The sequence below is a fragment of the Populus trichocarpa genome, chromosome 17, assembly GCF_000002775.5.
Source record: "Populus trichocarpa isolate Nisqually-1 chromosome 17, P.trichocarpa_v4.1, whole genome shotgun sequence".
NCBI lineage: Eukaryota > Viridiplantae > Streptophyta > Magnoliopsida > Malpighiales > Salicaceae > Populus > Populus trichocarpa.
This window is the reverse complement of record NC_037301.2, coordinates 7245793-7271812: the sequence shown is the minus strand read 5'-3', so window position 1 is coordinate 7271812 and position 26020 is coordinate 7245793. Positions and strand designations below refer to the sequence as shown.

The 26020-nt window shown below is 33.5% G+C and overlaps 1 protein-coding gene and 1 long non-coding RNA gene across 2 annotated transcripts; one reads left to right on the top strand and one right to left on the bottom strand.

The window, feature by feature from the left end:
* Window positions 1-14448: 14448 nt before the first annotated feature.
* LOC112324613 (uncharacterized) lies at window positions 14449-17763 on the bottom strand. Its single transcript, XR_002978564.2, has 4 exons — window positions 17532-17763; window positions 16980-17315; window positions 16239-16347; window positions 14449-14609 (listed from the first exon to the last, which is right to left on the bottom strand). It is a non-coding gene; the product is annotated as an uncharacterized LOC112324613 (long non-coding RNA).
* Window positions 17764-22051: 4288 nt separating this feature from the next.
* Window positions 22052-25767, top strand: LOC7461305 (uncharacterized). Its single transcript, XM_024592215.2, has 6 exons — window positions 22052-22187; window positions 22293-22397; window positions 23496-23567; window positions 23916-24082; window positions 24499-24610; window positions 25321-25767. The coding sequence occupies exons 2-6, from the start codon at window positions 22353-22355 to the stop codon at window positions 25540-25542; spliced, it is 618 nt and encodes a 205-aa protein (XP_024447983.1). The 5' UTR covers window positions 22052-22187; window positions 22293-22352; the 3' UTR covers window positions 25543-25767.
* The last annotated feature ends 253 nt before the right edge of the window (window positions 25768-26020 follow it).

Genomic DNA, 26020 nt, shown 5'->3' with positions numbered 1-26020 from the left:
ATAACAATTAAAATTCAACAAAATAATAAAACATTATTGCAATGTAGACAAAAACAAATAATACAAAAACAAATATAGGCTTTAGAAATGAAAAATTCTTACCTTAATAGTGTGCTTACTTTCAAAGTTTATCTACGTATGATACAAAAAAAAAAACAAAAACAAAAATGCATTGTTAATAAATCGAAGAAAAGAAGAAAAATAAGAAGAAAATACGTCAAAAGATTCACCACATATACCTATTAATTGTGTTGAGAGAAAAAAAACTTAATTTCTACTTCGTTTATTACAAATTTGAGGAGAGGATTTGAGAGAGTGAGAGTCATTGTGAGATTGAGAGAAAAACAAAAACTGAAGTTCTGGTGCTCTCGTTGGGTTTTATACTATGTTTTACCGAGGGTATCACCGACAAACCATTAAATATTATTATTTTAAATTATTCCATTAGTGATTCCCTCGGTAACTTCACCTTGAAATTTTCATTTTGCACTAAAATTTTCAAAAAACCCTCTAGATTTTTCAAGGTCCGTCCGTGATTCTGTTGGTAAAACTGTAAATAGTATACAGTTAGAGATGCATTAATTACCAACGCATTGGAATTCGCAGTCCGCCGATAATTCCCTCGAGAAACCTGCCACTCACTCAGTGAACTTTAATTGTCATCATCGACATAAGAAGGGGAACAGTTCCCTTCACCTCTAGAATACATCGATGGTTTTCAATCCATCAATATTTCCATCGGTGTTGTGCATAATGAACACTACCAAGGGGAGGGGAACAGTTCCCTTAGCCTTTGGAATACACTGACGGTTTTCAATCCGTGGGTATTTCCATCGGTGTTTTGCACAGTGAACAGTGTCAAGGGGAGGGGAACACTTCCCTTCGCCTCTGGAATACACCGACGAACACGAATCGTTGGTATTGCCATCGGTGTTGTGAATGAAGCCAGATTGTATATGTATTCTCTATTTATCCATCCTGCAAATACTTAAATTGAAAGCTGCACGTATAACACAATAACACAAGTTCACATAACAATAATAAAATAAATACTTCTATATTAAGAATTTCGTCAATAACTATGACATTATAGTTTATGGCATTACACTTTTGTGTTTTAATAGTTAGATAGAATTGTCTTCTTCTTCTTCAATTGACTCGTCGTCAACTCCATTGCAATCTTCTATGTTGATATCATTGTTATCATCATCTTCATTGACTTGAGTTTGTCCGTTGAAGCTCAGAAAAACATTCAACTCCTCAACATCAACATCAACATCAACATCAACATCAACATCAACAAAAATATTATTAAAAATGCAAAAAATTGAATTTTCTTCTAAGTCAATTGATGAAGCACTCGATATGGTTCAACGAACTCACTAACTTGAAAGACATCATCTCCCATATTTGAGTCATCGTTCTCATCCTGAACAACCTCAACAAGACCCCTGGGTTTGGTTTTCAATATGGATAACCAATCAACTCTTGAACGATCCTTTCTAAAGGAGCGGGTGTATGTGTAATAAACTTGTTGGCATTGCTTGGCAAAAACAAAGACATCATTGACGTTGTGAAGTCTAGCTTTTGAGTTAATTTTGACCAAAACATGATGAGGATCTACTTTGATTCATATGTCAGTGATGTCATACTAATAGCATTTGAATAAAAAGACTCTATTATGCTCGCTATGATACTGCAATTCAATTACCTTTTCTAATTTCCCATAATAGTCAACTTCAAACTCACTAGAAGTTAATCCCTTAGCACAAACCTCATTGTTATATGTCTTTCTACTCTACCCATATTCTTTAGTATGAAACATGTATCCATTAACAAAATACTCGTTGTAGCACTTCACCTTTCTTTAAGGACTCAGACTTAGTAAAGACAATGTAGCACTAGCATTCCTTCTCAATTGATAAACCTTATACATCAAGTATAATAATGAACAATGAACGAGAATTCTATAATGAAATTGTTGCGATGTCGCGGTCACACAAATTAATTACCCTAACTTAAATAAATAAGATAGTATAGAGCAAGCAAGGAGTCGATCCCACGAGGAAGGTTTAGTTCATATTTTTATGTTATAGAATATGCAATTGGGGGGGATTTTGAGGTTATCTAGGCTATAGTAGAATAAAACAATCAAGCTAAATTAAATAAATTAGAAAACTATCAAGAGAAAAAACCTTGGTTTCAAGTAGACGTCCACCTATGAAAATTAGAACTAATCATTGAAATGATACATCAATTTATATTCTGAATATTTATCTTTTCTTAACATTGGTTAGTTAATAGATCCGCCATATAACTAACCCTAACCATTAAACAATCACAGTGTCCGCACTCGTAATTTAATTCAATGGTAGCCTTAAAAACTAGATAAGTTGATTAATCTAGACAACATAACTGTCGTCAGTCCATGTTTGATTTGATCGAATGTTTTCCCTAAGATTAATAACCTATATCTGCCACAACTATTAATCTTAGTTGCTTCACAAGTTTGTATACCACAACTCCAGTTTTGATAGCAAACTTACCAATAGATTGTTTACAATAATAACTTAGAGTCCGCTCTAGCAATTAAAATAAACAATCATAGGAAATAAGCATAGGAAAACAATCATATTCATCATACAACTAAAAAGAAAAGGTGAGATAAATCTCACAGTTCCTGAAATCCGAAGGTTTCTGTGTCTTTGTAACAAAAAAAAAAGTTTAGCCTTGCATGTCTATTGAAGAATTAATCAAAAAGAAAGAAGAATGCATGATTTCGGGTTTTTAGAGGAAAGGGTGCGTTTTTCTTCTCTTTTCTGGCCACCACTTTTCCTTTCTCTCTTTCTTTTTATTTGATAGGAAACTCTAATCCCCTTTTCCTACAAAATAGTCCTTTCCTAAGTAGACATTTTACTTTTAAGTATTTCAATAACTATTTTCCTAAAAAAAAGAGAAATAGTCTTGCATAAAATCTTCAAGCTTTGACTTTTGACTTAAAGGAGCTAAATTGTTGAAATAAAGACTTGGATGTCAGTTTGGATGCTTTGAGAGGTACTTTGGACTTGTTTCTTCATAAAACCTGTCTGCTGGCAGAATTCATGTGTCATCTTAGAAAACTCATATCTCTCTCATATGAGCTTTTTTTCTACTGAAATTTGGTAGGATGATAGGTCTTCGACTCAGGAATTGGCATCTAATGCACTTCTATAGCTCAAGATATTTAAGTCGGAATGGCTGAAGGGCAACACTGGCATAATGCGAGATTTGTCTTTGAAGACTGCGCTTTCCATGCTCTTTCTCTTTTGATTTTTCTTGCCATATGTGTATAGAAATGTATGGATGTTAGCTTTCTAATGCCATTGGAATCACTTCATTTTAACCTCTAGAGCTCAAACTCTGCACAAAACATCGATTGGAGGTCAAATTTGCCAATTATCTCCAATTTACTTCTTTTTGAATGTTTCATCTAAAAGTGCCTTCAAAACATAAAACAAAGAATATCAAGGCATTTTATATATACAACATAGGCAAAATACTAGGTAAATGTGGGTAAAACTATTGAATAATATGGTTGCATCAGAAATTAAGTATCCTAATAGATAATGAGTTTGTGATAGTACTTACATGTGTTCTGAACCACGTGACAAATTGTTCATCTTGTAATTAAAAGATTTTGGATTTTGTTAGCTATGAGTTATTAGACAGTAAATATTGATGATGTTGCGTATGATCGAGGTGTTCAACAATGTATGAGTTTGTGATGTTACAAGAGATAAATAGTCCATTTATAACAAAGTTTAAGTGGTATACATACTTACTGAATAAAAGGTCTCAGTTCATCGCAGTTAAATAACACATAATTATGTGCTTGTCTGAATTTTATTTCAGACAAATATCTTCCCCTAACAATATTTTTTGGTGCAGGTCGTCCAGGATTGGAGAATATTGACAAGTTCTCACTCAAAGGCACTTCACCACCATCGTCATGCCTTGGAACGTGATTAATTCTTGTTCTCAAATAAGGCTTGAAATAGTACGAGATAAATGTTAAGATCTCCTCAACAATATAGGCCTTACATATCGAAGCCTCAACATGCGTCTTGTTTTTAACCTTTTTCTTAAAGTTGAACAAGTACTTGTATGGAATTAAACAAATATTTTCAATTAACAAAAACAATGAAAATACATTTTTAACCACATTGCATATGTAATCTTTAACCTCTCGAATGGGTACATTCATCTATACTGGACTGGGCCTCTAACTTTTGCCTCATACGGTAAGTATATGGGTAGATGCTTTATCGAGTCAAAAAAATAATGGAGGGAATATCATTTCAAGTTTATATATTGTCTGGATGATATTCATTTTAAGCCTCTTAATGTGTTGTGTCTGCAACTTGTTGGAGCATATATCTCTAAAGAAATAATTGATCTCCGTGAGTACATCCTATATCCCCTTTGATAATAAATCATGATAAGCTAATGGAATGAGTGTTTGCATAAATATGTGACATTCATGGCTCTTCATTCCATACAATCTACAATCTTCCATGCGTGCTCCAACCAGAAACCATTCCATAAGCTAGAAAATCATTGATAGTCCACATCAAAGTTGCCCTCATAAGAAAATTATGTTTCGTTGATACATCATAAGTCAAAGCCCTAGAGGACCACAGCAGCGTCAACTCATCAATCAACGATCGAAAACAAACATCTATATTTCAGCCCGGACTATTAGTGTAAACACCCAACAAAAAAAAGAGCAAAGCTAAAACGACTCCACTAGCGCTGCCGATTTATGGATCGGGAGCAACACAGTTTTTGCTGCCGATTTCTCAGCAGCGGCACAGTACTTGGCTGTCGATTTTAGAATTGGCAACAGCAAAGTTTTTGGCTGCTGATTTCAAAATCGGTAGCGGCATAGTTTAGCTGCCGATTTATGAATCGACAGTGGCATAGTTTTCACTACTGATTTCTGAATCGATAGCGACGCAGTTTGTGGCTGCTGATTTTTGAATCAGTAGCAGCAAAGTTTGGGGCTGCTGATTTCTGGATTGGCAGCGGCACAGTACTTGGCTGCCGATTTTAGAATTGGCAACAACAAAGTTTTTGGCTGTCGATTTCAAAATCGGCAGCGGCATAGTTTGGCTGCCGATTTATGAATCGATAGTGGCATAGTTTTCACTATTGATTTCGAAATTGGAAGCAACGCAGTTTGGGGCTGTTGATTTTTGGATTGGCAGCGACACAGTACTTGGCTGCCGATTTTAGAATTGGCAACAGCAAAGTTTTTGGCTGCCGATTTCAAAATCGGCAGCAGCATAGTTTGGCTGCCGATTTATGAATCGACAGTGGCATAGTTTTCACTACTAATTTCTGAATCGGCAGCGACGCAGTTTATGGCTGCTGATTTCTAAATCGGTAGCGACACTGTCAAACCTAACAAAAAATTATTGTTGGACTAGCCTATCCTAGGGGAGAATGGGAATAGAAACCAACCCAATGATAACCCAAAAGGGGGATAAGGATAGCCTTGGTCCAACGTCCAAACACCCATTTGCATTTAAGAGGGGTATAAATGCAGCAAGGAGAGAGAAAGGGGCACTCTTTCCAAAACAAGCTGCATGTTCTTACCTTCTTCCTCTCCCTAAAAATCTGTCTGGAACAGCTGCATACCTAGTTGCATGCACCACCTTTGAATGCTGGAGAAGAAGGGTGACCAATGGAAAGACAGAAGTGGTCGAAGCCATGGAAGGAGAAGGAATTCAGGCCTCTTCCCCATAACCGGCCAGCAGTTGTGACTACAACAACAGCCACCCTCTCCAAGGAGAAGACCCACCTACACCAGCTGCATATCCCCTGCCTTGAGTGTTTGAAGAAGAAGAAAGCTAAGGAGTTACGTTGATGACTGAAACCATGAGAGGAGAGGGAGTGTGACAGACCCGCTGTACAACAGAGATGGAAAAGAAGGAAAAATTGAGATTGAGGAAAGAACCATGGTTGGTTGCTGCCTCACGATTTCAAAACAAGGAGGGGATGAAAATCCCAAAGTATAAGGTTTAGTGTTCATGCACTCATAGTTTTGGAAATAATTAAATGGAAGATCTAAGGGGAATGAGATGAAAAAATGCAAAAATTATGATCTTGTTGAACTCTTAAGGACATACTTGAACTAAAACAGAATGCATGATGATGTTATTATCTTGATTTCTGCATGTATGATAGAAGAACTTGTGTTAGAAAGGGTTATGTATAAAATTGTGTCGTCATTAGGACATTAGACCCTGCTGAAACCAAAACTGGAACTATGTTGGTGTTAATTACATAAATTTGTTTGTGTTTGATGAAATTGTATAATAATATGTTAAGATGATGTTATGTACATAGTTATGTTGTATGCAGCGAATTAATTTCGCTACCAAATTAAGTGGTCTACAGCGAATTAGTTTCATTGCCCAATCAAATGGTCTGCAGCGGATTAGTTTCGCTGCTGATTTGTGTTATCTGTAGCGAAGGAATTTTTGTTGTTGAATTGTGTTGTCAGCAACGAATTGGTTCCACTGTCGAATGGTGTTGCCTGCAGTGAATCAGTTTCGTTGTCGAATCGTGTTATCTGCAGCGAATCAACATTCGCTGCTGAAATTACGTTGTCCACAACGAATTTGTGATTCGCTGCCGAAATTGAGTTGTTTGCAGCGAATTTGGGATTCATTGCCGAATTGTGTGTTCTACAGCAAATTTGGGATTCGCTGTCGAAGTTGTATGATCTGCAACGAATTTGAAATTCACTGCTGAAATTGAGTTATCTGAAGCGAATTAACTTTCACTACCGAATTATATGTTCTGCAACGAATTTGAAATTTGCTACCTAAATTTAGTTGTTTGCAGCGAATGTTAATTCGCTGCCGTATTGTGTTTTCTGCAGCGAATTTGGGATTCGCTGTCGAAGTTGTATGGTCTGCAGCGAATTTGAAATCCGCTACTGAAATTGAGTTGTTTGCAGCGAATTAACATTCGCTGCAGAATTATGTGTTCTGCAGCGAATTTGGGATTTGTTGCCGAAGTTGTATGGTCTATAGCAAATTTGAAATTTGCTGCTAAAATTGTGATAAATTAACATTCGCTGCCCAATTGTGTGTCCTACAGCGAATTTGGGGTTCACTGCTGAAGTTTTATTGTTTGCATCGAATTTGTGACTCGCCACTGGAATTGAGTTATCTGCAGCGAATTAGCATTCGCTGCCGAAAACGTGTTGGCTGCAGCGAAGTAGCATTCGCTGTCGAAATTGTGGTGCCAGCAGCAAACTGGTTTTTGCTGCTGAATTGTGGAGCCTGCAGCGAACCAGTTTCCGCTGCCGAACTGTCCGGCCTGCAACTAGTTAGTTTTCGCTGTCGATTTCTACAATGCCTCCTGGGCAGAATTGACTCAAATGCTTGCAACAATTTCATTGTATGATGGTGTAATATATGAAACACTTGAATGTGAACATATGGATTCTTGAAATAAGTATGGTGATGAATGTGATTTAAGGATGCAAATACACTGAATTGTGGCATTGATATCTTATGTGATGCGGCCGGGATCGGACCATCGTCAGGATAAGGACAAACCGTAGGTGGAACAGGTAAGTGTTTTCCACCTTCTTCTCGTATGATGTTTATGTTTTGAAATGATTTACTTATGATGATATATTATTGAATCCTTGATGAATGATGAAACAACAATGAAGTGTCTGATTGAATTCTTGATGATTGTCAAAACGACTATGAAATGTAGATTGAGTTCTTGATGAATGTTGAGATGATGATGAAAATGTTAATGTTCTGAAATGACTTGTTTGAGGTGAATATATTATTACGTTGCGATGAATATTAAACTGACTATGAGATGTTGATTGGGCTATTATGAATTTGGGCTGCTGATGAATGGTTGTATGAGTATTATGAAGGATATACTGTTGTATTTTATTGAATGTAATTATGATGAATGGTTGTATGAGTATTACGAAGGATCTACTGTTGTATTTTATTGAATGCAATTATGACGAATGGTTGTACGAGTATTATGAAGGATCTACTGTTGTATTTTATTGAATGTAATTATGACGAACGGTTTGTGATGAATATTAAACTGACTATGAGATGTTGATTGGGCTATTATGAATTTGGGCTGCTGAAGAATGGTTGTATGAGTATTACGAAGGATATACTGTTGTATTTTATTGAATGTAATTATGATGAATGGTTGTATGAGTATTACGAAGGATCTACTGTTGTATTTTATTGAATGCAATTATGACAAATGGTTGTACGAGTATTACGAAGGATCTACTGTTGTATTTTATTGAATGTAATTATGACGAATGGTTGTATGAGTATTACGAAGGATCTACCGTTGTATTATACTGAATGTTAATTATCATGAATGGTTGTATGAGTATTATGAGGGATCTATTGTTGTATTATATTGATAATTAACTGTCATGAATGGTTGGATGAGTAATACAAAGGGTCTATTGTTGTGTTATACTGAATGCTAAACTGTTATGGAATGTTTGTTTGTGTATTACAAAGGATATGTTATCGTGTTTACTGAATGTTAAACTATTACGAGACGTTTGTACGAGTATCGCGAAGGGTTTACTATTATGTTACAGTGAATATCAAATTGTTATGAATCGTTTGAATGAGCAATTCAAAGGATATTACCATGTTATAGTGATCTCATAAACTGCCTCTAGAACGTTTGATTGGTTGATGATTAGCTTCGGCTAATGGCATCTGAATGGATGACTGGGACAAATGTTTGATTAGCTTTGGCTAATGGCATCCGAATGGATGACCGGGACAATTAATTGATTAGCTTCGGCTAATGACATCCTAAGTGGATGATCGGGATAAATGTTGATTAGCTTCGGCTAATGGCATCCGAGATGGGTGACCGGGATAATTAATTGATTAGCTTCGGCTAATGGCATCCTAAGTGGATGATCGAGATAAATGATGATTAGCTTCAGCTAATGGCATCCGAATGGATGACTGGGATAATTGATTGATTAGCTTCGGCTAATGGCATTCGAGATGGATGACCGGGTTGTGATTGTTGATCAATTTCGGCTAATGGCATCCTAAGTGGATGACCGGGATAAATGTTGATTAGCTTTGGCTAATGGCATCCGAATGGATGACCGGGACAATTGATTGATTAGCTTCGACTAACGATATTTTAAGTGGATGACCGGGAGAAATGATGATTAGCTTCGGCTAATGGCATCCTAAGTGGATGACCGGGATAAATGATGATTAGTTTTGGATAATGGCATTCGAGATGGATGACTGGGTTGTGATTGTTGATCAGTTTCGGCTAATGGCATCCGAGATGGATGTTTGGGACAAATGTTTGATCAGCTTTGGCTAATGGCATCCGAGATGGATGATCGGGTTGTGATTGATGATTAGCTTCGGCTAATGGCATCCATGATGGATGACCGGGTTGTGTTTGATGATTTGCTTTGGCTAATGGCATCCGTGGTGGATGCCTGAATTGATTATATATAAAAAAAATTAGCTTTGGTTAATGGTATCTATAGGAATGACGGGGGTTGATTTCGTGATTAGTTTTTGTTAATGGCATCGGAGACAGATGGTCGAATTTAAATGTTGCAATTAGCTATGGCTATAAGTATCCAAGGTGGATGAACAGGTTAAGGTGAAGTATTTAACCCCGATCGATGTTAAACTTTGGCCCCACAACCCCGTGGAGAGGTTGGGCTGTGTGAGTGAGAAAAGTACAGTTAACAAAATAATAAGAGATGTACAATGTATATAAGAAGTATAAGAAGGAATCTTCTCGTTCTAACTTAATAACGAAGAGCAATGATAATGTACTTCTAGATGTTTATTATTATGTTAGATTATTTACAATTCTTGTATCCATGTTGTTTTGTAACAGAGACATCACACAATCAAGGTGCATAGGAAAGCCCGTTCCACAGGTTCATATATTTTGAAAGGTGCTATGTAATAGTATGTGATGCAACCATATTATTCGATAGTTTCACCCACATTTAATCAGTGTTTAGCCTTTTTTATATATATAAAATGTCTTGATATTCTTTGTTTTATGTTTTGAAGGCACTTTTGGATGAAAGATGCAAAAATGAGTAAATTGGAGATAATTGGCAGAATTGACCTTTAGTCGATGTTTTGTGCAGAGCGTGAGCTCTAGAGGTCGAAATGAAGTGATTCTAGTGGCATTAAAAAGCTAACATCCATACCTTTCTGGAAATCTAAGGCAAGAAAATAAAATAAGAAAGAGCATGGAAATCGCAGCTTTCAAAGTCAAATCTCGCAATCTGCCAATGTTGACCTTCGACCATTCCGACTTGAATATCTGGAGCTACAGAAGTCCAATTTATGCAAAATCAATGTTTTTGGATTTCGGACTCAAATTCCTATAAACGCTCCAAATTTCAGTAAAAAATGATGTCATATGAGGGAGATATGATTTTTCAAAGATGAAAACTGAATTCTGCCAGCAAACAGGTTTCGTGAAGAAACGAGTCCAAATTACGTTCTGAAGCATCTAAACCAATATCCAAGTTTTTATTTCAGCAATTTAGCTCCTCTAAGTCAAAGCTTGAAGATTTCATGCAAGGCAATTTCTCATTTTTTAGAAAAATAGTTATTGATGTACTTAAATGTAAACAGTCTACTTAAGGGAGGACTATTTTGTAAAATAGAGACTAGGGTTTCCTAGGATATAAAAAGAATGAGAGAAGAGAAGGTGGGCAGCCATCCCAGAGGAGAAAAACACCCCCTTCCTCTAAGAAACCCTAAATCATGCATTCTTCCTTCTTTTTTATTAGTTTTTCAACAAACATGCAAGGCTAAACACTTTTTCTTGGTTGCAAGGACACGGAAACCTTCGGATTTCAAGAACTGTGAGATTTATTTTACCTTTTCTTTTCAGTTTATATGATGAATATGTTTGTTCTCCTATGCTTATTTTTTCTATGATTGTTTATTTTAATTGCTAGAGCGGACTCTAAGTTATTATTGTAGACAATCTATTGCTAAGTTTGATATCAAAACCGGAGTTGTGGTATATGAACTTGTGAAGCAACTGAGTTTAATAATTGTGGCGGATCTACGTTATTAATCTTAGGGAGAACATTCAATCAAATCAAACATAGACTGCGGACAGTTATGTTTTCTTGATTAATCAACTTATCTAGTTCTTAGGGCTGCCATTAAATTAAATTACTAGTGCGGACACTGTGGTTGTTTGATCGTTAGGGTTAGTTATACGGCGGATCCGTTAACTAACCAATGTTAAGAAGAGATAAATATTCAGAATATAAATTGATGTTTCGTTTCCATGATCAGTTCTGATTTCTGTAGGTGGATGTGTGCTTGCAACCAAGGTTTGTTCTCTTGATAATTTTTTGATTTTATTAAATTTTGTTTGATAGTTTTCTGTTTTCTTTTGCTTTGGCCTAGATAACGTCCAACCCCCCCCCCAAATTGCATATCATCTAGCATAAAAATCTGACTTGAATCTTCCTCGTGGGATCGACCCCTTACTTGCTCTATACTATCTTGTGTGTTGTGTTTGAAGCTAAGGTAATTAATTTGTGTGACCGCGACATTGCAACAATATGACTTAGCTGTTATGTTGAATATTTGTCATTCGACACTTTTGTAAGGACTTGTAATGGAAATTGTAATGGAGCATGGATGAGGATGTGCGAACATATAGACATGATGCTATGAATACATTTATATGGTATTTACTTTTATGAGGATGTTATGTTGTGAAATCACATGAGGATCGTATGAAAGAAAGTACTAGTTGTGTAAGATTGTCGATTATAAACTCGTGTTGATAACGAGATTGGAACAGGAATGCAAACACACGGGTATGCCAATATGACGTAATGTAAATGTATGAATATAAAAATATAATATTATGGACATGTGTATTGGGTATTTGTTGTATGAGAATGTTGTTTTACGAGAACTATATCCCTATGATGCCATGATAAGGATGGAACATAATTACTAATTCACAAAATGTCATTGCGAGAAGTATAGAAAACAATTCCATCGATTTTGGCCTTGAAAAAGCCGGGTCGTTACAATTAGGACCGGGTATGACTGTAAATAAAAATATTAACTCCGGCCTCATACACATCCCAGGTGGTAAGTTGTAAACCATGAGTATAACTGGCCAACAAGAATAAGAAGCAGCAAATGACCTGAATAGATTGAATCTGTCTGAACATAATCCAAGATGCATGTTCTCTGATTCATCTGAAAAGTGAGGATGCACACTATTAAAGTGTTTCTAATCTTCACCATCGAAAGGATGCATCATCACTCCATCCACCGCGTCATGTGATTGGTGTCATGTCATATGCTCAACAGTCTTTGGTGACATGAATAACCTCTACAATCTAGGTGTGATTGGGAAGTATCTAAGTTTTTTATGTGCTATAAGAGTCTTTCCCCTGCCAGTTTTGAGTTTATAACGGGAATACCTACATGTTCTGCACTCAGTCAACTCGGCATTTTCAAGATAGCACATCATGTAGAAGTTTGGACACATGTCAATTTTCTGATATCCTAGACTGAGGAGTTTTATTATAGACTTAGTAGCATATAATTTCTCTTTTTGCCTGTTCCCTTTAGGTAAAATGCCTTTCGCCCATTTGACAATTTTGTCATAACCGACCTCACTCAATCCATATTCCGACTTGATGGCAAACACATATGCAACAGTCGATAATTTACTATGATTTGTGCAGTCATCCTATAATGGTTCATCAGAATCTTTCAAAAGATCAAAAAACCGGTCACGTCTGCATTAGGTTCTTCATCTATGATTGGACATTGACCAGCATGACCCTGATTCATTCTCATCGCATCCATAACCATAGTCCTATAAGGATTACTATTGTTATTTACAACTTCACGCATGTTGTTAACACTAAAAGTTGACCTAACCATCCTTTTTACCAAGGTCTCGTGAGGAACAAATGGTTCTCTATGTGCATTCCTACATAGGTATTCTTCCATGGATCTTTTGTGTAGAAGATGCATCGTTACAACATCTAGATCAAGAAACTTTTTATTTTTACACCTCTTGCATGGACATCTAATACCGTCTCCACTAATATTGCTCGGATTAGATGTTGTGTAATTAATAAAACCCTGAACTCCTTTACAATAATCATCCATGAACGATCATCCATGACTTCTATCGAACCTATATCAAATAATGATGACAACATGTATTAATTAACTATGTTAACTGAATAAATTTGCAAAAATATTGGTTTAGCTCAAGATTATCTAACCTACTTTAATACTTCTCTTAATTCATTATCAATTATTTACGTACATACAAATTTGAACACATTTACGGAAATTACAACTTAGTAATAAAATTGACAAAATATAAAATGAACTCGTTAAATAAGTCATTATTTATTTCATCACAACATACCTAAATCAGTAATTCGACATAAGTTTCAACAATTTACAAACAAATATAATTTTACAAAATCTAAAACAAACCATAACATGTACAAAATCATAAATCCATACAACAAGTTTGTTTGGGAAAAAACAATAAAACAAGTAAACACCCATACAAAATACACATGGGGGGAGGGGGCTGTTTGTTTTGTTGCAAAGAGGTTTTTTAAGGAAGAAGAATAAATAAGTGAAGCTCGATGGTCAGGTCATATATTAACTATTACCAATGGATTTACTGACATAATCTTTTTGTTTGTCAATCCATCAGAAATGTTGTTGATATAAGTGACACGTCACTGTACGGGCTTCCCTGTTTGAATCCAATTGTAATTTTATCGGTAACGGCGTCCACAAAAACTTACACGCCATCGTACTGTTTGATTTTTTAAAATTTCTTCTATTCCAAATGGGATTATCTCAATATATATCAATGAAATATTTATGTCGGTAAATACTGACGGAGTTAGCGATGAAAAAAATTAGTTTGTAAAGATCACCCCAAAATACTAACAGATGTTTCCATCGATGATTCCGTTTGTATTCGTAGATTTTCTGACAGTGAATAATAAAAAACCTGTAACAACCCTGATTTTTCTACATTCTTTTTTGCAATATATTGGAAATATTCAGGTAATTTTTTTTTTGATATACAGGTTCCACCAAAATTTCTACCAAAATTTCGGCAGAGTCTCTCCTATACTGGTAGGTCCCAAGTTATCGACATAAACCTTGTTTACACTTCTAATATCTCACATCTCATAACTCAAAATCACGACCCAATCATCCTGGGTCTTAACCCAACTCATTCTCATCAACACAACACATCTTATTCAATAACATCATATAATGTAGTTCAAATAAAAGATTCAATTTCAACTATAAACATGCATGGTCAAAAAGGTACTAAGAGTTTCAACCATTAGATTAAAGACATACATTCAAAATTACGGATTAATATTACATCTCAAGTTTTAGGAGATAAGTGTTTTAATTTATAAATAATTTACATGGTCAAAAGCAAAAGATAACTAAACTAGTATTACCCTTAACGCGACCCTGATGGACCTGAAAATAGAAATTAACATGTACACATAAATATAAAAGATAGTAACAAGCAATAACAATGGCAGACAATAATCTCTATGGAATTTCTTTTTATATATAAAATTAGGCATAAACCTCTTTTACAACATATATTTTCCATCTATTACCAATATCCATCTAATATCCTATCTCATTTGCCAAGAATAATTCCATCTTGGAAATCTCAACACAACTCAACGGTTTGCGAACACCATCTCCTTATAAATCAATTCTCACTTGATATCAAGATATTCCTCTCTTGGTATCATTAGCTTATCTCATTTTTTTCGAATAATTAATCAATATTTTTCCTTTTCTAAATCTATTGCTAGAAGGTAATCGCCGAACTAATAAATCTCATTAGTATCATTAGTCTTCTAATATTGGGTTAGACTAATCAATTTAAAAAATACCAGCACCGATGAAACCTCCTCGATACCATTAGCAATCCAAACCTGGATAGTTAATCCATGCCATTTGATTCTTCCATTCGTACCGAATCCCTTTCATTTTTTCTTATTAACATCATATGCATTGTAACCACGGTTGCCAAGTATCATTTGCACACAATCTTAGTTATCGACACTACGGTCACTAAGCATCATTCACATAACCTTGGTCACCCTCATCATAGTGCCAAGTATCAATTTATGCTCTTAGCCACCATCATTATGGTGTTAAGTATCACTGTAATGTATCCTTAGCCACCAACACTATGGTAATCAATTATCTATCAATTCCCCTCCAATCTCCAAATCATTGCGTCTACCCAATAACCACATTAATTAATTTACTCAATATCTTAGTCATATATTAATTATTTTACTCATAACATTTAGAATTTACTACTTCTAACTTCAATCAATTAATTCACATAATCTTTTCAAAACTTAACTATCCAGCTAACTCATCTCAATTGCCAATAATTCAAGTAATTTCATATAATTGCCCACACATTTGGTTAACCTTCTTTGGTTACCAGTACATCTGGTAATTCCATACGAATTACCCAGCCTCCAGCTAACTTCTTTTGTTAGTCAATCAATCCTGTAATTCCATACGAATTACCCCATATCCAGTTAACTTCCTTGTTAACCAATAAACCCGGTAATTTTTTTAATTACCCAAGAAATCTGGCTACCCCATCTTGGTTGCCAAAGTCAATCCGGTAATTCCATACGAATTACCTAGCATCCGGCTAACCTCTTTTGTTAGCCAATTAATCCGGTAATTCCATACGAATTACCCAACATCCAGCTAACCTCTTTTGTTAGCCAATCAATCCGGTAATTCCATATGAATTACCCCATATCCAGTTAACTTCCTTGTTAACAAATAAACCCGATAATTCTCTTAATTACCCAAGAAATCTGGCTAACCCATCTTGGTTGCCACAATCAATCCGGTAATTCCATATGAATTACCCAGCACCCGGCTAACCTCTTTTGTTAGCCAAATAATTTCGGTAATTTCTCTTAAATTACCAATAATTCTCATTTTAATAATCACTCAACTTATTCATTTGTTTCATTCTTTTAACATCAATTAAACACACAACACAAATATTTAAGAAAAACTAATAATTACAAAATAAGGTGATGAATCACCTACCAGCTGCAGAAGCTCAACTAGCTCTTCCTTCTTGTTGTTGTGCCCCTCCTGCAATCCCTCCTTAAACTCCTACTATACGAGCTCTTGAGAAGTCGAGTGAATGCTTCTCCTACATTTTTAATATAACATCTTGAATCAATATTTCAATCTTCCCGATTTATTCATAATATTCATAAATTCACAAAATCAAATACTTCCGTAAACAATTTCCATGGATGTTCAAAGACATGAATTCTCGTCACCGATTTTCTAATGTCCCAAGACATTTAATCTATCACCAAACAATGTAATTTAACTTAAATTTCATCAATGACTACACATGCCAAATTTTTCCAAAGCACACTCAAAATGATTCCTTATATCATAATTCAACTTACAACATCCCTTACCATGATTTCACATTCCAACACAACCAAAGTATTAATCAATCACTATTCTTTATAGAATTTAACTATACCATCACTTATCAACACATCAAACATGACTCAAACACAACACAAACACAACCATCATCATTAAACCCATTGCCATTATCCTTAGTCCCAAAACATACCTTTTATGCTAAACCTCAGATTCTCATTCAATATTTCTCAAACCAAACTTAAAACATCATTCTGTAAATTTAGAATTCAATAAATTCAAATGGTGTAATTATACATCATCATCATTAGAATAACATATCCAAAATTAACATACATCCAACGGTTAAATCTCCCGATATCAGAACAATACCGGACTGACCTGAAAATTGGAGACCTACTGTTCGGGAAGTACCGTTTCTGGTAGGAGTGTTTTTTTCCGATCTTAACCGTTCAGAATTTATGTAACATCTGGTTGAACAACATATCCAAAATCCAGACCAATCCAACGGTGAAACAATGATATAACGTCCGACGAACAAGGCTGTCTTGAAGGGTGATTTTCCAGAAATGTTCCTCCGGTGACAGCCCTCAAACGAAGTCTGCTATTTACAATCCCTCCGGTCCGAATGTAGGTGACATTGAGTACAATAACATATCCAAAAATCAATCTAATCTAACGGTGGAAAGTCAAAATATGGCTGCCGAAGTTCCTGCCCTGTTGCAATCCCAAAACTCATAATTTCAAATCAATTTATTCCTTCTATTTTTCAGCAAATCAAGCCATTATCATGCAATTAATCTCGAAATTCACAAGAACAATTACTCCCCCAAAATATTTACATGAACCCTAGAATTTTAAACTTGGAGGTTTTCTTCTCCTCATGTAAGAACAAGAGAGAAAAACGAAATTACTAAAGGGTATGTTGCTTACCTTTGCTACTTTAACTTATTTCAATGAATTCTTGCAAAAATTTACAAAAATCATGTCATCGTCTTCCAATTTCCAACTTCTTCCCTTTGTTTCTCTCAAGCTCTATAACTCTCTAAGTTGTCACTTAATTTGTTTTCTGGGATATAATCCTCCTAAGAACACTCCTTTTTTATTTAGCTTGAAGAAATGAAGAGAAAATGAAGAAAATGGGACAAAACAAATGGTCTCCCTCCTTTTTTTTTCATTTGCAGAGGACGTGCTCTGTTTTTAAAGAGAGGAGAGGAGAGTATTTGTTTTGATAAAATTACAAAAATGCCCTTATTAATGCCCCTTGTGTCATCTTCTTTAATTTACCTGATTTTCAGTACTCTCGTAAAGCCTTTCCAAACTCCGATTGACACGAAATTTGAACCTAATATAAAACAATATGTTTGGAGATTCCTTATAAAATTTCAGTTCGATCCAACGATCGGATTGAGATATATCATCGATACTGTAAAACTAGACAATCAGTGTCTTTTACGCTAAAATATGAATTTCATGCATTAATTCATTTACTTAGATCCTCATGACATTTCCCCTTAATTTATACTCAATAAATTCAATATTACCACATTTATCACTAATTTGTCAAAATAAGTTTTTTTGACTGGGGTTTACATATCTTCTGGTTTTTTTTTCTTATTCTTTTATCCATTGAAACTCGTCACTGGTTTCGCCAACGTTACAAGTTTTAAACTAAAAATCATGATTCTCTTTTCGACTTCAAAAATACCTTTAAATTTGTTTATGGAGATCATTCTCTCTCTCACATGACACATTTATTGTCATTCCTACTATTTATTCATTTCTTTCATACCGAATATCCATTACTCATCGAAACCTCATTACTTCGAACCCATGTGTTTTTATTTTTTATTTTTATTATTTCTAAAAATATTTTGTTATTTTTCTCATTATTTTATCCATCAAAACATGTTACCAGTTTCTCTGTTCTTATAAATTCTAAACCAAAATTCATTTTATAGAGATCATCTCTTCCATTATTTATCATTATTTATCTATTATTTCTAATCTTGGTTTCCATCACTCATTGAAATATTACTACTTTCAGTCTTACGTTTACATGAGGGTTTACACATCTACATATTTAAATTATAAATTTCCAGGGTTTTCACAAATCCAGTAACTAGAATTTTAGTGTTACATCAAGATTTAAGTTATTTAGACTTTTATTTTCAAGATTTTTTAATTATAGATATTACTAAATATAGGTGATCAAGACAAAAAAAAAAAATTATAATTTATCATTGGTTTACTTTTTACAATTACGATGTATATAAAAACAATAATCTTTTAAATAAAATAATACATAAAATAAAATATTTTTTTTAATGTAATAGTATTTAAAATATTGTAATATAAGAGTAATTTTAGCAAAAAAAGAAATTTTAATTTTATAATATAAAAATATAAATATTAGTTTCTAATATCCAATATTTTATCAAGTTTTTATTTTATTTTATTTAGAGCTTTTCTTTCAAGAGTTTTAGATTATCGATATTGTTGAATAAGTAATAAAAAAAAATTCTTAGATTATCATGTATCATATTTTTATTTTCCCAATCATTATTAATATTTTGAAAAATGACTCTTTTAAGTGGCTATACTCTGAATTTCTATTCATCTCAAAATTCAACTAATTATTAAACTAGATCCTAGTTATTTTTTTTACAAGATAACATTGATTTATCTTATGTTATTTTTTGACTATTTTAGATAAAATAAATTATACCTTCTAAAAAACTTTACTAATACTAGAAAAACAATTCCTTAGTAAAAAGATGAGATAAGATTTTTATTTTTGGCCTATATTTTTAATATTTTCCTCAAATTAAATAAAATAAAAATCATTTAAATAAAAGGACTTGTGAAAATATAATGCTAATTATCATGTTAAAAGTTAATAGAATCCTAACTAAATAAAATTTGTATTTATACCAAGCCCCTCAAATATTTTGTTCTATATATAAACTTTATCTGAACAAAAAACTTTTTTTTTTTAAAAAAGTAACTCTTAAATGTTTATTGTAATATGGGATTAATTTTAGTATATAAAACATTTTAAGTTTTTAATATAAAAAGATAAATATCAAATTCCACCTAGATCTATCTCAAGGCACATCTATTTTAGAAGACTTCGAGTCATATTATTTTTTTAAAAATCAATTTAGTATTTTTTTTTTTGAAATTTTTTTTTAATAAATATGTATTTAGTTTAAATCCTAGGTCTACCCTCAATTTTATTTAGAATGAATCGCTACTCTTTGTTCCAGTTTAATGATGGAGTCGGTTGGAGAATCTAATCTCTAATAATATTATAACCAATGTTATCAATTCTATTCTATTCGCATTCTAATTTTTTAATTGAAATAATATATTTTGATTTTGGAATAATTTGACATGTTGTTTTGAGGTTGTGTAATTCAAATTTCCATTCAAATTTAAATATGAATTAACTTACAATTTAAATTTCAAACAAGGAATTGAACCAAAATAACCTGATTGACTCTACGGGTTCTAAAACAACCTAAACAACTGGTAAAAAAATAGTTGGACTAAAAAAATTTAAAACATCTTTTTAAAAAAAATATTGAGATGATAATATATTGAATCGACCTAGGTCAACCTAAATTAACCTTTTAAATTCGCAATTCGGGTCATGAGATCATGATAATCTCAAATAAAGCAAATTAAAATAAATTATGAAGCTCAATTCCCAATAAACCCATTGTTGAATAATGAAATTGAGAAAAATTCAAACTAAAAAAAAGAATTAATAAAATGATATAATTCTACTTGAGTTAACTCACAAAACTCGTGACTCGAGTCATGAGACTAGGATAATTTCATAGAAAATAAATTGAAACAAATAACAAAGTTTACTAAATGTTGAAGATGTTGAATGATAATTTTTTTTTAAAAAATCAATTAAAAAAATAGAAAAAAAATCAAGTCAACTGGGATAAACCGTCAAACTCGTGACATGGATCATAAAATTGAAATAACTACAAAAAAACAAACCACAATAAAATTATGAAGTCCAATATCCAATAAATCAAGTGTTAGAGGATGAAATTAGAGAAAAAATATATTTTTTTAAAAAAAAAACAATATTTGACCGGAACAGAATGACTGGAATAAAACTAGAATTTTCCAGATGAAATTTCTAGAATAAACTGAGATTCTGAATGAAATGAATTTTTTTCTAGTTTGTTATGTTTTTTAAACTGAAATGTGATATATTAGTGGTTCCGACCAAGGTTGTTAAAATCACGATTTTAACACGGCACGAAAAATATAAAATAAACTCGGATCGTAAAAACGAATCATAAAATCGTAAGAAATTTTAAAATACATTAAAAAAAAAATTCATGCTTCAAATAAAAATTCATACATAGTTCAAGCATCTTAAAATATATGGTTCAAATAAAAATTCATACATCATTTAAGTAACTTTTCATTAGCACCAAGCAAATCAATGTTTGAATGTTTTTCTCCCTCGGTTATCCAATCATCATAAGATGAAAGATCATCTTCTACACCAAAATCATCAACTTGCTTTTTGACTTGGTTATTATTCAATTTCAGATTGCACATTACAAATACTAAGTCATCCATTTTTCTCTAGTATAAATAATTTCTTCGTTTTGTATGAACCTAAATAAACAATTCAAATTTATAATATTTTTATGAAATATTTCAACATTTAAAATAATAAAAAATAAAATATTTTTTTTAAAATAAAATACTATAAAATACTATGACTCTAATTTTGGTCAAAATTCAAATTCTTTATTCAAATAAAAAATATTTCCTAAATACTTATCACCTTGGCTTCCATTACATCATCAAATTATATTAATCATCGAGGAATATTGTTAACTCTTCACGGGAGAAAGAGTCACCAATTAAAAAAATATCCCATCACAAAAACAAATGCTATATTATCAAAATAAAAAAAGACAGGTGGCAAGCAAAAGAGTGATGCTGTAAGAAAAACATCCTTTGCTGCAAAACCAAGTACATAGATAGTCTAAAACACACTTACTACTTAACCGTGATTGGTTTGTCCTTATTCCTACTCATGTTCTCTAATCGAAGAGACCAGATTTTGCAGAAATCATAAAATCGATGGTGAAATCACGATTTTATATGATTTTATTTGATTTTAATAATTTTACTTGATTTTAATTTGATTTTATCTATTTTCAAGTTTTTTGAATAATTTTACATGTTAAGTCTATATTGACTCGTAAAATCATATGATTTTACGAGTTGAATCATGATTTTAACAACCTTGATTCCGACATAACTTAACAGAATTGACAATCTATATAAAATAATAATAATAATAATAATAATAAATAAATAAATAAAATAAAAATAAAAATTAAAATAAAAATAAATGTGTATAAAACAGCGTTAACGAAAGCATTATTTTAAGGCACTAAGAAAAATAAAACCTGGGCTTTCTCTAAGCCTAAGAAACCTTTACTTATATCGAAAAGAAGGCCCGAAACCATTTTGCCCTGCTGCGAGCTTCTTTTTCTTTCTTTTTTTTTCTTTTCCAAACAAACCCTACTTATCTTCAAGGTTTCCGGCTTAAACCCCTTCTTTTGGTTTTTAATTTTGTTTTCAATGTTTTTGTTTCTATGCGTAGTTTGATAAATCATTTATTTTCTTTTGCTATTAACACAGGCGAATGATTTGTAGTCGAGAAACGAGAAATCATTTACTTGTGTAGAGAGAAAAAGAGAAATGGCAAGCCAAGCTGCAGCTAGCGCTTTTAATGGCAACATGAAGGTACTTCCTTTTTATATTTAGTGACTCTTTTCTCTTTGTATTCCTTTCATTCATTTTCCGTTGAAAATTCAGGTTCTTTTGTCCCATACTCGTAGAGAAATTAACTTTCATTTTCAGCACACCAATTGTTCGTAAAATGTATTGTATGAGTTTAAAATGCCTCTATTTTTGTCTTTTTTACGATTTTATTTATATATTTGCCGCCCAGGAATGCTTTTATGCCCGGTGTCTTCAGAGTTGTATTGCCTGCAAACTTAATCATTCAATAGTGTATGAAAATTAGATATTCTAGTTTTTTATGTGGTCAATTTTGTTTTTTTTTTATGTGGAATTATTTTGTCCGCTAATTATTACCTGAACTACACTCACTGATCATCACCATCTCTACATCATCTTCACAGTGATCCCATCAAACAACTCTAGTAAAGCCGAGTATTGTGACCCCTCCAATTTGAGGGTTTTTCCAAATCAAGTCAGATGGGCTGCATAGTGTTTCCATTCAATCTTTAAAGCTCCAAGTACATAGCCTGGCCACGAAATATTTCAGTATTGTGACGTGCGCTTCACGTCCCTGACATCTGGCCATTTTAGATGCCAATACTTTAACATGAGTATTTTAGATGCCAATACTTTAACATGAGTAAAGGCAGGACTTTACACTGGGGACTATAGTTGTGCAGTATAGTGTTCTTGAGCTCTTGCTCAGCTCTTTGCTTGAAAACCTTGATGTTGCCGCCTTTTACTGCCATTAAGAGGCAGGGTTCTTGACCTGCAGTAACTTGCAAACTCTTTACTGATTTTGTAACCAAGCTGAAACATTCATTAAGAAAAAAAAACTGAATTTCCAAACCGAAAAAACACCTTTTTTAAAAAAGAAAAACATAAAATTTAAAATTTAAATAACAAATATAAATGATTTTTCTAATAAGAGACAAAGGAGAGAAACATTCACTTAATATACTTCCTTGATGGATTCTTTATGTACTTTTAGTGCAGATGACAAAGCATGTGTTTAACATTTATACCTGTGGTTTTATGAATTGATAAATGGCATTGGAATCAATAATAGAAACTGCTGTTCTGTATGTGTTCTTACAGAAAGCACTTGCTGGCCTCAAACGTATTAATCTGGAAGGTCTGCGATGGAGAGTATTTGATGCCAAAGGCCAGGTTGGATCTGTATTTTTTTCCGATATGCTGTTCCAAGATATTATAGATTTATTATGCTTCAGAATTTTCCTGTAATAGCCAACTTGTATGGGAGATGAGGTAATTCTTGGATTTCAACGAAGATACTCGTTTATTCTACTGTCATTTGGGAAAATAAAAACCAGAGTCCATCAGCTAATAGTTTGTGTAACAAGCTTGGCAAAGATGTAGGATTTAGTGAAGGAAATGGTCCCACTATTTCTTTTTCTTGAATATGCATTATCTTGCTAGATTTGAACTGGTTTATACTACCTTTTCTTTTCTTAGTTCTTTAAGTTTGAAATTGTAACAGTACCTGCTTTCTAATAGGTTCTTGGAAGATTAGCATCTCAAATATCAACAGTCATTCAAGGCAAGGATAAGCCAACTTACGCCCCTTATCGTGATGATGGTGATATTTGTGTTGTGCTTAATGCAAAGGATGTCTGTGTAACCGGGAGAAAAATGACGGATAAGTTTTACCGCTGGCATACTGGGCAAGTATCATAACATTTTCTGTCTCTGAATTCCAAGTTAATGTGGAATATGGAACATCAAGAGGATAAGTGATCAACAATCATCTTTTCTGGTTTTCACTCCACAAACCAAAATTTTCATGGAATGTAAAATAGCATGGGGAAATAAATGATCTTATCTTCATCTACTTAATAGTTGGGCATTAATCACTGTAATTAAATCTCCTTGGTATCAAAGGAGTAAACATTATAGAAGAGGAATATGAAATTTCCAAGGACTTTTAACTGTCAATGAATATGAGATACTTTTGCTTTCCAATTTTGAGACGTAGACAAAGGGACCAAATGCAGTTTCAGATATATAGTTTTCCCATGCCACTCAGCTTTTGTCATCTTGTATTGAATTCCTGTGTTGATTGATTATTTGTTTTCTGCAGGTATATAGGACACCTCAAGGAAAGGAGTTTAAAAGATCAGATGGCCAAGGACCCTACAGAAGTGATCCGAAAAGCTGTTCTGCGTATGCTTCCAAGAAACAAATTGCGTGATGTGCGTTACTCCTTTCTATGTTTTGATGTCTTTCTTCTGTTGAAATGATTAATTCTCACTATTTTCCTTCTTCCCTCTAACACATTCCCCATCAAAGTGAATCTATAGGGATACTTGTCTTAGTAAGGTTTAGCATTTGCCGCACTTGATTGCATGTAGTTGACAACCCTTTCTGCATTTCTGAAATGCAGGTAGATAAGATGATTAAAACACTGTTGTCACTTTCCTACCATCTAGAAAAATTATTGTAGGCAATTTGGGATGTAATGGAATAAAAAAAACATAATGAATTTTTCTACTGCTTTAACTAGCATTTCCAATAAAAGAGGAGTTTCAATCTTGCGTGCTAAAATATCCCATGAGAAGCATGGGCTACTGGTTACTAACATTGTTTGATTCAGAAATTTTCACATGGTTTCTGTAGACAATTTTTTTTATGTATCCTTTGAAATAAATGGAGACCTGATTGTTGATTTATCCTGGGATTTATACCCAGTTCAGTGATTTTCTTAAAAATTGCAATCAGAGCCCTTTTTCTCTTTTTGGATACACAACTAGATTATTTGTTGAGCTGTATGCGCTGCAGGTTTGTTTAAGTGATGGTGGCTTTATGTATTTGTTTGAGAGGACATTGGTTTTATTAATTTTAAACATTTAGGTTGAACTCTCTCTGATAAAACTGCCTTGACAGTATTAATTTTTGGGCACAGGATAGAGATCGGAAACTAAGGATTTTTCCTGACAGTGAGCACCCCTTTGGTGATCGGCCTCTTGAACCATATGTGATGCCTCCCCGACAAGTGCGAGAAATGCGACCTCGTGCTAGAAGAGCCATGATTCGAGCTCAGAAAAAGGCTGAGCAACAGGAACAGGGTGGTAATGATAAGAGAAAAGGCAAGAAGAGAGAAGTTGAAGCAGAATTGACCGAGTGAAAAGTGGGCACAGCTTATTTCCATATCTGGCATTCAATGCATCCTTATTTTGGTCATAGATCACCAACTGCTTGCAATGGCAGCATTTCTTGCCTGGTTCTTGTCCTTCCTTTTAGGTTTACAGACATTGTGAACGTGTTTTAGTTGAGCTGTTGAAAGTTATATCAATGGGAAATGAAGCTATGGACCTTTTCTCCTTTCGGAAGAGAACAGATTTTCTGAGCAGATACCTCTACTTTTTTTTTTCTTTTTTCTTTTTCTTTTTCATGACCGACAATTCTGCAACGAAAATAGGAAGTTACAAGGTCAGCTCATAAGTGCATGGCAGGAAATTAACAAGAAATTAGAAAGGATTTTAGAAATCATATAGGTCATATAGACATTCAGGCAGAATAGGCGGGGGCAAATGCTGCAATGTCGTAATTAACCATCCTTGTGCTTCATCAGTAAACCTAAACTTGTGGAATCTCCATGCTCT